This window comes from Ictalurus furcatus, chromosome 7 (assembly GCF_023375685.1).
Source record: "Ictalurus furcatus strain D&B chromosome 7, Billie_1.0, whole genome shotgun sequence".
Taxonomy (NCBI): Eukaryota; Metazoa; Chordata; class Actinopteri; order Siluriformes; family Ictaluridae; genus Ictalurus; species Ictalurus furcatus.
In genome coordinates this window covers 8,595,364-8,610,250 of record NC_071261.1, presented here as the reverse complement: position 1 = coordinate 8,610,250, position 14,887 = coordinate 8,595,364, and the positions used below count along the sequence as shown (strand labels likewise).

At 42.6% G+C, this 14,887-nt stretch overlaps 1 protein-coding gene across 24 annotated transcripts in view; it reads right to left on the bottom strand.

Moving 5' to 3' along the window:
* scrib (scribble planar cell polarity protein) overlaps positions 1-14,887 on the bottom strand; it is an 85,915-nt gene that overhangs the window by 4,713 nt on the left and 66,315 nt on the right. For 5 of the 24 annotated variants that reach the window (XM_053628193.1, XM_053628194.1, XM_053628196.1 and 2 more), the window contains 18 exons: positions 14,471-14,527; positions 14,188-14,268; positions 10,336-10,410; positions 10,088-10,147; positions 9,579-9,626; positions 9,304-9,429; positions 8,580-8,690; positions 7,752-7,802; positions 7,415-7,555; positions 6,684-6,846; positions 6,241-6,475; positions 5,721-5,810; positions 5,454-5,636; positions 4,496-4,630; positions 2,583-2,722; positions 2,419-2,456; positions 2,012-2,086; positions 337-388 (listed from right to left, as the gene is read on the bottom strand). In XM_053628193.1, the coding sequence (XP_053484168.1) occupies positions 337-388; positions 2,012-2,086; positions 2,419-2,456; positions 2,583-2,722; positions 4,496-4,630; positions 5,454-5,636; positions 5,721-5,810; positions 6,241-6,475; positions 6,684-6,846; positions 7,415-7,555; positions 7,752-7,802; positions 8,580-8,690; positions 9,304-9,429; positions 9,579-9,626; positions 10,088-10,147; positions 10,336-10,410; positions 14,188-14,268; positions 14,471-14,527 (1,861 nt within the window). Of the gene's footprint in view, positions 1-193; positions 228-336; positions 389-2,011; positions 2,087-2,418; positions 2,457-2,582; positions 2,723-4,495; positions 4,631-5,453; positions 5,637-5,720; positions 5,811-6,240; positions 6,476-6,683; positions 6,847-7,414; positions 7,556-7,751; positions 7,803-8,579; positions 8,691-9,303; positions 9,430-9,578; positions 9,627-10,087; positions 10,148-10,335; positions 10,411-11,361; positions 11,761-14,187; positions 14,269-14,470; positions 14,528-14,887 lie in introns of all 24 variants that reach the window. The other 19 variants (XM_053628206.1, XM_053628197.1, XM_053628217.1 and 16 more) reach the window with 18 other exon arrangements.

Below are 14,887 nucleotides of genomic sequence, written 5' to 3'. Positions count from 1 at the left end.
AAAGATACTCATAAATTAAAAGAACCTAATTTGATTTTCAGGTCATTCATAGTTGGAGTAAATCCAAAGCGTCACCAGTTAAGCAGACTTTCAGCGGCAAAAAGTTCGTGGAAATATGCATTCAATTAGGACCCAGACATGCACTCTCTCTCTCTCACACACACACACACACACACATACACAAAACTCCTACCAAATTCAGATGATCACTTATCCTAGGAAACTGCCTGTGTCAAGGGGACAACAAGTGTCAGCAATGTATACTCCATAGTGTGTACTCAAACTCTTACACCCATGGCAACACATCTACTTCTTAATCATACACATAGGGCTTACCTGGGCTAGAGGGGGTGTCACTGTTGTATCGAACATCTGCAGCATCTGGAGACTGCAAGAGAAGAATAAGTGTAAGGGAGAAAAGACTGGAGAGCTTCTGAACCTGAAGTGAATACCAGCACCACTGTAGGAGACAAAGCCATCAACAGGGAGCGCAGGCATTGAACAGAAAACTGTGGTTTATAAACCAGCTGAAGTAGCCAGGCACAATGGCACTTCCTCACACAGGTAAGGGAACCTGCTGGTTTAGACCCACACAAATGCCCCCTATTCTGGTATTAGCAGTTATTCGTTAGAGGGCAGGGATTTACTACGTCACTGATAAAAGCACTGAAAAAGAAGAAGCAACATAAAAAAAAGCCATACTTGTTTGCTAAGTAATAGAACTCACACACCAAACACCCAAAAAAAGACCAGCATGCTACACAGTCCTTCACCCCCCCCCAAAACAGATGTACCGTGAGTGAACCGAGTTGTACCTGACCTACACAACGCTCTAGTCCATGTCCTAGTTTCAACAATTCGTGACCTTGGCATTATAAAGTTCCAGGTGTAGTCAGAAAGCCAGCTAAATCCTCAGATTGCATAAAATAAAATCGTTATTTGCACACATTTTCCTGTGATCAGGGTGAAGGCATTGCTTGACAATAAAACTCCACGGATAAAAGAAGTCATAAACAGCACTGAACACACACTGAGGTCATAGCACACTCAAAAAGCCACCAAACATCAGATTTCACCAAAACTTTGATAGTTCTTAGATTCTTAGTATTTCAAGTTACTGTATTACAAAGACAGACTTTCTTTGGAGAGACAGTGATCTTCAGAAATCTCTTTCTGGAAAGTAGTGCTCAGATCTGGAAGTATTTCTATGAATGACGCCTTGAAGGACTTAAAAGCAAACTGTAGGACACAACTAGATCATCAGAAATAAAGGCCAGTTCTCAAGAAGTTTTAGAGATACAAATTTGGTGGTCTTTGGTGTGGAATAACAGTAAAGGATATTAGGGGGGGGAAAAAACAACCAACACATGACCCCAACCCACATGACCAAAGTTCATCCAAACATCCACAAAAACACAGAACACCAACACTAAATAAGGCAACATTCCCTTGTTCCCAGCTCCCCATGTTCCCTCACAAGCCCGGTTTAAAGGTCTCGCCTGTCTTCCACTCACAGCTGATATGATAGCCCACCAACCTAATTATCTTCCCATGCAGCATAGTGAGATATAAAATATAATGCTTTGTCCCAAGGAGCTACTTGGCGCTATGTTCCAAATCTGTTTAATGGCCTTAACTCAGAGTGCGCCAGTTGCTGAGGGCGAGTGAGACGAAAAGATCTGAGTGAAGGAGGTCAGTGTGAAGGCCTTGCTGCCATCCTGACTTTCTCATGTTTTGAAGCACCATGAAACCAGCTGATCAGGTCTCAGACTGTCCAACCAGTTAAATGTTTTATTCCTTGGTTTAAGTTTGGTAATTGTGGGTACCAGCAGTAAACGGTGACAACAGTGAACTGTTTACGCAGAGTAGCTGGAGGCCCAGATGCCAGGGACATTGCTCTTTATCAACATGGCCAGGAGGGAGAGAGGTAACAGGGAAAGCCAGGCAGATGAGACTAACTTGAGAGGTTAAGGAGTGTCAGGTTCCTGGGAATTTGGCATGCAGGCAATACCTGAATGTCGTATACGGGTTTAGAAGAAGGAATGGCAGCGAATTGTCGGTAGTCAAACTTCTTTTCTGACAGGGACTAAGGACAGCAAATGAATGGGTGAAGATATATTGGGTGGAGGGGAGGGTGGATGTGGAGAAATAAAGACAAAGCAGAAGTGAGATGAACATAAGGAAGGATCAGGAGAGGACAGAGACAAAGGAGAATAGAGGAGGCAGAAATGTCAATACGACTTTGCTTGCACTGGAGAATGAATGGAAGAGTAATGGACATGAGTGTTTTATATATAGTTGGCAAAAAATTCTAACAAAACGATACTGTGTGATTTACTGTACTGTAACCTTAACACTTAAAGCAGTCAAGGCAGCTGTTTTCTCAGCTATAAAGCAAGAATGAAAAGTATCTCATACCAGTCGACCTGGTGATGTCACAACGCGAGGACTGACATCTGTTCGGAAAAGGGGGGAAAAAAACAACAATAATAAAAAAAAAAAAAAAACATGACTATCAGGTTCATTCCAGTAAATCACCACTGACTGTATTGCAAGGATGTGAATAGAGATGAAGCTCTCACCTTCCATAGGAGTGGGCGAAGGCGTGGGTACAGGAGACGGCGATTCAGCTAACTGGTCCAGAGTGCCTCGCTTTCTGCCTTCCTTGGACTTAGCAATGACCATCTGAGCCTTGAGAGCATCCTGCTCTAAAGACTTCATCCTAAAGGAGCAGAAAGGGGATACAGTTTGATTAGAAGAGAAATACCATGCGCACACACGCTGATGGGTGGAGTTAGAGTGAAAACATGAAAACAGGTCCGATTTAGGGCTGTGCCTGGTTAAGGTTTAACAAGTTACCATGGCGACATGCATCCACGATGCATTCAACTTGCTGTTAAAAAGAAAGCAATCTAAAACAATTTATTCATCTTGCAGAAACCACAGCAGGCCGTCAGTATGGTTCCCATGCCCCAAATAATTGATATCTAATAATTATTTCTGGTAGGCGATATAAAATGTCTTTTGTACTTATAGGATGGATGTGTGGCGGTGAGGGACACATACTTCATTTTAATGTCACGGAATGTCCGGGAGACAAGTTCCTGGTGTTATTTACATTACGGCAGCTATAAACAGTCGTTTCCTCACCAGTCCCTCTTTCCTATTTCTCTCCTTTCTCTTTCTTTAAAAGTTAGTGAGGTTAAAACAAAGCTGGTCATGTGAACCAAAAAAAAGCATAAAACTCTAAAGTCTTGAAGAATCCCCCATGTCAGAGACCTTACTGACAAACAGCTGAGACCAGAGACTGCTTCGATAAATGCTACAAAAGAACAAAAACTTCCACATCAATGTACACGCCTAGGTGAATGAGCTGCTACTACAGGAACCAAAAAGTATTAGAAGGTGCGTATTCATATAAACCTACCATTTTATGTTACAGCCGGAAGGAACTACTGCACTGTTATAGAAAATGAATCCACACCGTTCGATTAATTTATTAGATCATAATTATTATCTCTACTACTGTAATTGAGGCATTTATTCAAGCAATGTACTACAAACAGAAACCGGTATGCTAGAGAGAGAAATTTCACGTCGGAGCGGGATTTGTGTGAACTTTGTTTTAACGGTGAGCGCGAGCGGTACATGAGTGGAGCGTCCGCTTGGGCCGTGAGCGATTGAGTGGAGCGCACACGCATAGAGCGGAACATCAAGCGGAGGGTCACACCGTCCCGCTTTGCTCGCATGCTCTGTGCGGTATCGCTATTCTCAGCTACGTGAACCACACTTGAACGGATGGACCTGTGAGCACATGCATTTTGGAAAATTAAAACCCACAACTAGGTCATCAGGCAAAACTCTGAACAAGGTTGCACTGAGACGCCACTACAATCTTATCACTACTAATGTTATTTTGCAGACAGTCCATATGTTCGGTTACTGACGCACATCTGGCACAGTTTATTGATATTGTGTATGAGCCAGGGGATGCTATATTTCTATTCCCAATATAATTACTGATCGATTGCACAGCCGTAAAGAGAAGTATGAGCGATGTGTGGCTTCTCACAGGGATATAAAAATATAAAGGAGGTGAATGTGGCTACCTTGCGTAATTTGCTAACATAATTTTACCGTTAGACATATCACAAGTCCAAGCTCATAGTCATAGACAAAAAAAAAAAAAAGGAAGAAAGGGAACAATTAAACCAAGATAAATAATGGATCTTGTGCAAATGGAAGAGGCAGGGCAGGGATAATAGTGCAACACTGGGATGTGTGTGTGTGAGTGAGTGTGAGAGAAGGCGTGTCTGTAAGACCCAGCACACAGCATTCACTCTATAAAAATTCCAGAAGCAGAAATGTTCAAATTGCTTTAGAAGCTACACTATATACACATCACTGCCCTCACACACTACAGCAAGCACCAAAGCAGAGTTTAAAAGCACCAGAGCTCAGCCCCCACAATGCTGCGTGGGTGGGCAGGGCAGACCTGGGCTGAGAGGAAGAGGAGCAGGTAGAGGGAGGAGCTGTAGCACTGTCTAACGACGCCCTCACACGCGACTGGTAGAGCCTCTTGGCCAGGTCTTGCTCATACTGCCTAACGTCTTCCTCTAGACCGTAAGGCCTTGGGAACAGCCAACCACAGAGAGGAAAGCGGGAGCAGGAGAGGAGGGGGATAACATACAGGAAAAATGCACAAAGAGAAAGGGAAAGAGAAGAAGAGGGTACAGATGGAAGGTAAAATACTATGACACACAGTAAGAATCAAAAGGGTAAGTTAACACGGGTACTCCAATGCCTAGGCTGCCAAAGACATCGCTATACAAAAGTGAACTCGATCACTAAAGCATCCAACAAAAACATAGCTGAAGGTGATTTCCAAATCCCCATAATTTATACTTTAGTCTACAGTCATTCATTTTGTTACTTTAGAGGTGAAATATCACTTTAGCTACTACTGGCAATCAGTTTAGTGCCTTAAGAATGTTTTTACCGATCTTTTTTTCAGTTTAGGTTAAAGGGTAACACAGAACTTTCTGTTTTTGGGTAAATCATTAGCATATTGGAAAATAAGTACCAAGTATTCAACTGGTACATAAACCACACACACGACTGGTGCATGTTTTATTAAGTACACTGTCTGGTAATGTTTGGTGTGAAATCTTTCAGCGTGTCTTTGGAAACCCTGAGCACGGACAAAACGAATGTGGAAGACAACACATAAAAAAGGGAGTCACAGTTTAAGATCATAAAAGAGGGTCAGATGAAATACAGCTCCAGCCACAGATAAGTTGTGATGACTCTATATGCAGATAAATATCACGGGGATCTCCAACATATAGAACAATTAAAAAAACCACATGGAGCTCTGGCTCAAGATTTGTGAGTAATACACACATTCCTCATCGCTGGGCTATATATATGTGGTATGATGCTTGCTGCTGTACCTGGCTGCCCTCCACATGGCCCTCTTCTCCGCCTCCAGGGCCCGTTTCTCTGCAGGAGAAAGATCCTTGTCTGTAGCCACACTGAGCTCTGGGCTCTGCACACGCAGCCTCTCCTGTTGTCTCCGCTCAGCCTTGGCAGTACGGATGGGAGCTGCGGACTCGCCGGGGTACACGGGGATCAGACTGCGCACACGTGTACCGAATACGTCAAAGAAAAGTACCATGTAAGACCACAGAATGATAGAAATGCAATGCTCCTTTAGTTACCCAGTCATAGAGTTGGGTCTCTGCTCCAGTCTGAAGCTATCCTCCAAAGAATTGCGCTGGGAATCACCCCTACCATCTACAGAGGAAGTCCTACAAAACACGCCATCAAAAGAAAATTATACCGGTCGCAAAGATCTTTTCTTGTTAAAAATGGAAAGGAAAATCCATCACTGAGTCGGGATAAAAAATAAAAAAAAAAATTGTACACGTATGTTAAACCCCAGCCTAAATACAACAGTTGCCCCAAATAAGCCCCAACTTTCGGCATGAAAGACGTCTGACTACACACGGCCTGGCAGGAGCCACAGCCAGCGAGAGCATAAGTGTGTAAACAAAGCAAACAGGAGAAAGTGTGTGAAAGTAGTCCAGTGGTAGATGGTCATTGTATGCTAAAAAATACTTGGGCCTTTAAATGCACACACATATACTTGAGCTACAAATAATAGCCCAAGGTAACAATGGTATATTAAATCAGCTATTAAAAAAAAAAAAAAAAAAAAAAAGGGAAGGAGTGGCCTACCCTGAGCTTCCACAATGGCTGGGAGGGGTGGCACTGTAGTTTGGAGGTGTGGCACATTGCCTGGGAGGAGGAGTAGAAGAGTGGCCACCAGCAGGCTCAACCTTATACTCTACCCCATCCAGAATAACCTTGCCCTGGGCCTTCATCTGCGCCACCTGCTTCGCCAAATCTTCCTCTTCATCCTCCTCATCCTCATCCAGAAGATATTCACGTGCTATCTGCTCAGTTCTTTTGGCTGAGGAATAAGAACGTCACACTCAGTCGTATTCAAACTTAAGATTGCCAATACATGCTGTTAATCCAAGTGCTTGGTTCAGTAAGCTGTTCAGCTCTATCTGTAGCCCTGCACTTGGACCTCATTTCTGTATCAGTGAACCACAGTAATAACAACAGATAATTCTTCTAAAGAGAAGTGACGAGCAGAAAACGAGACAAACGCTAACCTTCCTCCTCTTTCATTTTTTTCAGGTCATCCTCTCCGACAAGTGAAACACGAGGTTTGGGTTTGCTGTCTGGTGTCTGCTGCTTCACATCGATCTCAAAGTACTTCTGTCTGTCTCTGAAAGACCGCTGCTCTGGGCTCCCTCTCCCGGAGGACGTGGGGGGCTGTAGGAAAAAACAAAAACGTGGCCAACACCACCAAGTCAGTAGCGCGGAGGATAACGTACACAGCAAAAAAACGTTCTGTGTAGGACATTATTAAATTTCTGAAACAAAATGAACACACTGAGAACCATCACTTCAGGTCTCGCTCTACAATGCATGATATGCACCATAAAGGAGAACACGACGAAAGCAAAAGGTACAAAAGCGCAGCATGACCAGGCTTTTTAATTGGCCTTAAAGAATCACGAGAGAATGAAAATATATCGAATGTAATTATTGTCATGCAACAGTGAAACATGCTTAGGTCTTGATGTGGTTTCCACGCAGCTACTAGAACATCATATCATGCATGCCACCAATCTAATAGCAGTTTATCCTGAATTAACCTGCAGAATGATTAATCAAGAGCCCCCCCCCCAATCAGGAAAGATCTCACAGTCCTTGGACACTTGTTTGAGGCGATACAAACTTCTGCCCCACCACCACCGAAGTAAAAAGAGCACGTCATTCAGTACAGCTGAAAGTGAGAGGGGCGCAAGCGGAGCACTGACCCTGTCAATCCATATACCTTAGACTCCAGGAAGGGGCGAGACAGGCGTGGCACAGCTGCCAGATTCCTGTACTCATGACGGTCAGATGAGAGGGAGGGGCGAGGGCTGAGGACCCCTCCTTCACCCTCACCTATAAACACTTCATTACACTCCTCTGGCTGAAAGAGCCATTGTGAAAGGCACACCATCAGTACCACAGTTGGACATGCCCTCTCTGTTCAGTGCAATGCACTATACAGTGAGGATAATGATACTCGGGAAAACAGTCAACATTCATTTACCATAACGTGGGGATCAACAGCACAGTATTAGAGACTGAACAGTATTAAAACACAGGAGGAGACAGAGACCTACCTCTGGCAATGTCTGCTTTGGGTAAAAGTTGTTCCTCTGACCATAGAGATCCTGACAAAAAGAAAGAATGGGGAGAAAGTGCAACAGGTAAGGAGGCTACACAAATTTCCACAAAGCAAAAATAAGAACAGTTGGCCAGTCCATACAGGGGTTTGCAGAGTTTTTTTGTGATTGTTGCGACCAAAAATGCTTGGTTTTGCTGCGGGTTTTAAAAAAAAAAAAAAAAAGAGAGAGTTGTGAAATTGCAATTGCAAGAAATTGTTTTGCACGGTCTTTCACAGTGATGTTTGTTGGTAAATGAGACCTTTTAGCTGTATTCATGTTCGTCACACGTGAACCGAAGAGGGCTTTGGCTGAATGCGTGTAGCGATGATGTCACATGGCGCGTCTCGGCCCGAATCTGCTGTAATTTTGAACTCCTCAGAATATTGTGGAGGTTCCTTGATTTTTAGCGTTAATTTCTGCGATCGCAAAATCCTGGAGGGACTGGTTGGCAGCCAACAAGACAACAAAATAAATGTAACTTTTTTCAATTTAAATATACAAGTTGAAAATATCAATGGGTTCACTTGAAAGGGTTTTTCAAACAACACTGCACACTGTCAAATACCACAACAAACGAGCGACGACACGGATGGACAGATGGACAGTAGTATTTTCTGTGCAGAAGAGCCCATGTACACTCCACAACGTGAATGTAAATGACTCATGCAAGACTCAGCAGACAAGACTTCAAAGAATAGGCTCCAATGGGAAGGCTTTGGTGCCAGAAACTGGATGTCAGAACAACCATGACATGCTCAGAACGGCAAGGAGCTTCTACCCTACCTGTGGGGGCTCCAGCACAGCCGTGGAGTGGGGCACAGCAGCAAACGCCTTATATGCCTGCTTGATATTGATGGGAAATTCGTTGAAAGTATCTGGGGATGGGGCAGGAGGCTGCACAGAGGGTTCAAATGCCAAGGAGTCGAGAATTAAGGGGTTAGAGGACCAAACAGAACGGGACAGACAAAGGAGACAGAAGCAATAATGCACGGCTAAAAATCATGCAACGGACTTGTGTTCTGTTTCTGCAGAGAGGGAAGAAATGTAAGAAAACGAGAGGACGACTGTGGAAAAGGTGACTGATGGAGCGGTGCTGACATTTAGAAACAACTCTAAGACCCGTGAGTGCAAGCCCTCACTAATTGGATATGTATTCACTGCTGAGATTCATCAAAGGTAAGTGTGTCCGTTACAGCAAAAATAGGCAATATGGAGTCTATAATTTTGAAGAGTTAGGAGATTCCCATTGGGTCATTAGTGCTTTTGATGCTTTTAAATATCTCAGCACCCCTTTATTTAGATGTGGTTGATTCAAATGATATGATGTGATGTCTTGCGATTCAAATAATATCGTATTGCTTCCAAAACGGAGACATGACGTGACGTGACAACTGACAGGTGACAACAGATGTGTCTCTTTAGTTAATCGGATACTTAAGGACAGGTGGTAGAGAAATAGCGTCCAGAGTCTCTGGAATGTGGTCTAGACTGTTGTGAGGAATCTTACAGTGGTCTGGGAGTTGATGGGGGAAGGGCCATGCTGGAAAGGGTTGGGGCTACTGTGACCGTCCTGGCTGACTGGAGAGGCAGGAGGCCGCATTCGTGAGATAGGCTGGATGGCACCGGGTTTGGTCTAGAAGGAGAAGAGAAAAATACATTTTAAGCAAAGAAATACCACAATCACGATATCTCTAAGCATGTAGAACAGGTGATTTATGATAACTAACGTAGCCAGTAGCATTAAATAAACTAAAATCCGTCTTGGCTTCTTTGGACACTCACAGCTGAATTGTCCTTGGCAGTCACATTGGAGGATAAATGAATGCTTGCCTGGAATGAAGCAAAATGGTGTGAAACATGTTGCTAAGCAGGATCTACTTTCTGTGGGCGAGCAAATCTAAAATCCTAAGCGTCAATCCACCATTATGCAGGCACCATCTGAGAGCTAGCAGAGCCCAACAGAAATGAAAGTACCAAAAATCACAGTTGAGTTTTTAATATATCTAGTCACCCTGGTCTTGCTCTACAGTCCTGACCTTCAACACAGGCAAAAAAAAAAAAAAAAAAAAAAGTGCAATGATTTTCTGACAGCGCATGTCATGAAATAAAGACAACAGATAAAGGTTGTTAAGCCTCATACAACGGTAAGAAATCTCGCATTATCCACAGAGCAACAATGCAGTTTGTCAGTCCACCAAGGCGAATTTGCGAGCCACTTAGTTACATTAACCATGATGAGAAATAGCAGAGGAAGCCGTAAGTAGTAGGTCGTGCTCAGACAGCCCACTTACGAATCGGGTCTCCCTGCCTTGTGCGACAGGGGCTGAGGACGAGGACTGGTGACATGATGGCTAGGAAATGAGGTGTCAATGAAGGCATGAGTTAAACAACAAGAAGTGAATGATATTTCCCTTTATCATTTGTTATCAGTGGTGACAAAATCCAGTCAATAGCTTATACCTATCCTATCCTAAGTAACGATAATCGTTAAGTGATGAGATGATTATGAGACGAGTGTCCTGCGCATTTATGGACTCACCAATTGAGAACCTGGGGAATACAGAGGCTCCCGGACAGGACTGTCAATTCTTGGGGGCTCAGCTGATGGAACCTGCTGGAAAATATTAGAAAGTGATAAAGTGGGATTAAGTGAGTAAATAAACAGTTACATCACACCTGTGGTGATATTCAGTAAAGCCATGCAGACTTAAATATGATTATTTGTTGCAAAGTGGCATAATACATGTGAGAAGGATAATGCAAACCTATATTTGGGCTCGTTTGCATTCTTGACTTTAAACCCATTACATAATTACAGACGTTATGTATCCTGTCACAACATTCCAATAAGTCGATTAACACTTTTATACATTTTCAAAAATGCTATTTATGGTCGCAACAGTTCTTATTCATTTATTTTATTATTTATTAACAAATTGGAGAATATAGGAATGTACTCAACACGCATTTGCAGAACTAGGCAGGCTATATTTAATTTATGCCTTCAGAGTCCTTTTTAAATGGCTGCTGCTAAGTCTAGACAGTGAAGGCGGTGGGGGCCATTTTTCACCAACACCTGTCGATTTCACATTTCACGCATTTCCAATCCCCTAAAGTAAACAATCAAATGTCAATGGCTTCAAAGGTTTGGCCTTCCATGAAAACAGAAGTAACTACAGCGTATTTGAAAGTGCTAACCCGTCATTGGTCATACCACCAGCCAACGGTACGATTGATCATACAGTGTGCAAAAAAACCCCCAAAAAAACAGGGTACCTGCCTACCCCTAAATCTTGTTCCTTAGGTTCACCAAAAAAAAAAAAAAAAAAAAAAATGTATTTTAAAGACAACGCAAAACATGCTTTTGACTCAAATTAGTGTTAGTGTCTGGGTGTGTGTTTTTTTTTTTTTTAATATATATGCTATGTTGCATAATTCTACAATGAACAAATGTAGATTTGCTCATCTGAACAAGCATTTGCAGGAAATTTGAAAGAAAAAAAAAGTAACAGGCCATGCTGCTTCCAGAAAATCTCAACCACAAACACACTGCCCAAGGGCTTGCCTTAGTATACAACCAGGTCTGAAGCTGCCCCTGTCTGCCATAGCCTGTGGGAGGCCCTGAAAGGATGCTCTCCTCAAGGGGACGACCCTTGCTCTTACGATTAGCTACCAGGAAGGGATTTTCTTTGAAACAGATTGGCTGAGAGTCCACAAGACACTCCTCTTCCTGTGTTTCCTGTGTGACTGTGGGTGCTGGACTGGAATCCTGTGGCATAGCTGCAGGTTGTTTGGGTGCTGCTGAGGCCGTAATTGGGCACAGTGAGGATGAGGGAAGGATAGGGGCATCTACATGGTACAGGGCAGCGTGAGCTTTCTCAAAGCACAGGGGTTCTATAGTGCCAGACGGCCTGGCCTGAAGAGCGCTCTCCATGGGACAGGATTCAGTAAAAGAAGAACACAGCTGAAGAGTGAGAGAGAGTAATGAAAGAAGGGTGTAAGAGTGAAAATAATACAGGTGCACAAAAGCAAACAAAAGGAAAGGAAAAGAACAAAAAATAAAGAAGGAAACCAATAAAATGAGTCTGAATATTCTAACGGCCAATCAAATTACGATCTATATATAGCTATCCCATCTTGGAGAGATAAATCACAGTTTACAGTTACCAAATTCCACACATCGTATCTCATTACTGGTCAATATCTGCCTCGATGTGATAACACTTTGCAAAGCCTAATGCTGATGGCTGGATCCATCGAGTTGGATCAACAGTCATTATGTTTGGGCTTAAAGATCTCTCAGCTGTACAATTCCTATGACTGCTAAATTTGAGACTTCTAAATCCAGCCTGGGCAATACCACCATACTGAAAATAGTCGCCTCAAGAACAGTGGTCCTGTAATGCATGGGGGTTGGTACTTATGCTGAGAGAACAAGGTCAGCGGAGAGGAATGCAACCCAAAGACCTTTGACTAACGACAGCTGCACACTGTGTCACACTCTATGGTTGCACTAGGGCCATGACTGTACTCACCAACACACAGCTCACTTTCAGAGTTACTAAAATGCCCACATTATCGGTCAAAAAAGTACTGAAACACTGAAAATAGCTTAGATAAGAGGCAAGCGGCAGCGCACGTTTCTTGTTACAATCTCACTGCACATGGTTCAATATATAATCTATATATTAAGACAGAGAAACACCCTTGAACTCCAAAAAACAAAACATTACAAATCTCTACTCCTGACAAAATGTGTCTAGAGGACTTTGTGCGCGTTCCCACAAGCTAACTGCCCCTTCCTTGAATAGCTTTGCCAATAGCTGCATGCCCCAAGTAGGCTAAACGCTTAAAAATGCAAACACACTCAATGTGCAAAGTGGAAATACTTTTAAAACTGGATATAACTGAACTTGTTAGACAGCCCTCCATTATGTAAGACACCAGATTAACTTAGAAGTTACAACTATATAATACATAGCTAAATAATTATAACATAACAGTTCCGTTATAAAGCAGTAAGTATGTAAAATGGCATAGGCGAAATGAGATAACAGCATAAGCACCTTTAAAGAAAAGAGGGGAGGAAAAAAAAATGTACCTCATACTAAAATCTAAGCCCTGATGCAACATAAATCCATAAACTATATACCTACTAAATCAAAACGACACAGGTCTATGACAAGATCACATCCAAATTAAGCACACTGGTAAAATACCTCATTTAAACTGAAAAAAAACAAACCCAAAAACACCACCAACTTACAAAAAAAAACAAAGCAACAAATGAAAAACAAAGGAGAATGTAGGACATGAATGAAGAATAAAGAAATAAAAGGTTTTGAAAAGAAACAGTACAGAAACTCACTTAAAGAGATTTACAGGTTCAGAGATTTCTGGTTTGTTCTTCCTCCGTTGATAGAAACCGCTTAGAGAAGTGATTAAGTTCTATCATAGGAACTTTCCTCCTCGGCGGCCCACCCACATGACTAACGTGTCCAACCACAATCACTTACATACTTTTTTTTAAAAATAACCTCTGAGCTCTTCTCAGCTGTCTTCAATACCTCTGTGCAGTTTACTCCTGAGAATGAGGAACCAGTTACACCATTCTGTCTGAGGTAAAGAAGCCTGAATAAGTATTTAGTCATTTCTGCAGCGTGGCAAGAACGTAAATGAAGATCAAGAGGTCAAGAGATTGTTCTCCAGAGTAAAGAGAACCCAACGGCACATTCATTTTAAGGACGTGGCAACACGGCAACGCAGAAAAGTCCTTCACAATAAGTTACCAAAAAGCATACCTGCTACCAACCAAAACAACACATCTGATTAGTCCTTCATTTGGACTAAGCTCAGGAAACTCAAGGTTAAATATCACAAAAATACTTTAATTAATTAATTATTATATTTTCATTAAATGCAGATCAACCGACAAGATTTTTGTAGTTTGACCAACAAGATGTTCAGGAAAACTCATGGTCATGAAATTGAGTGAGTTTTAGATTCATGAAAACCGCATTCGATTCATAGCCTTAAAGCGTACATCTGTATAAGAAATAACTCCTTAAAATACTTTTAGATTACAGATAAGTTTAGGTTTTCATTCGTTTTATTTCTGAAAACGTGTCCACGAGGGCTTCTTATAAGAATATGCTGCAATTTTTCAAGATGTTTGTGTGTTTACCGAGACTAGACTTACAAATAATGCAAACACCTACTTTGAAAATCTCACTGGCATTCGTCAATGTTCATTTACCCCACGCTAATGGGATATAGTGCACGCAATATAAGTGGAGAGTGTGTAAAGTCGATTACACTGAGGTGCAGCAGTTCACGGGAATTTGATCAGAGAACTCGTCCAGTATGGAAACGGTTACAGGCCCAGACTCACCCGACTGACCCTCTGCAGGCTGGTTGTGGGAAGAGCTGCCAACGTCTTGTAGTCCAGTTTCAGAGGTCCAGTGCTCATGCTCTGCAGAAAAATGACAAACATACATAACATGATCAAATACTAGTGCTTTTTCAGCGGTACAACAGCATTTTTCTTCTGTAATATGCACAGGAACTAAGGTTTAGTGTTTCATGAGGAACAAGTTGACGAGCAGGTACAGTCCAACTCCGGTGCCCTCAGATGGCCAGGGCTATCCTAGAGCAGCGGGGGCACAAAGCCTCACCTCAGTCTCCTCCTCCAGCAGACGCGTAGCCGCTTCACGCTCCAAGCGCATACGCTCCTTCAGCGAAAAATGGGGGGAGGGTAAAGGAGGAGGGGAGGGGTGGGGTGACCAATCACACACGAGATCATAGACCAAAACGTAAATGGTCAGTGGACACACGCACACGTCCATTCAAACGATGGGGAAAGAAACGATGTTGGGCGCGGATGAATAATGCAATGGGGAAAAAAAGTGGATATTAATAAAATGAATGAATGAAAGGGTGAGTGAGAATGACACCCAAGTCCATTCAGGAAGGGGTGGGGAAAAGAGGGGATAAGAGAGGAAGAAAAAGGATAGAACCCACACATATTAGCACAAGTCATAAGGGAAGCTTCTGCAGTCAGGAATTTGGAAAAACTATTGCTGTTCTCCTGA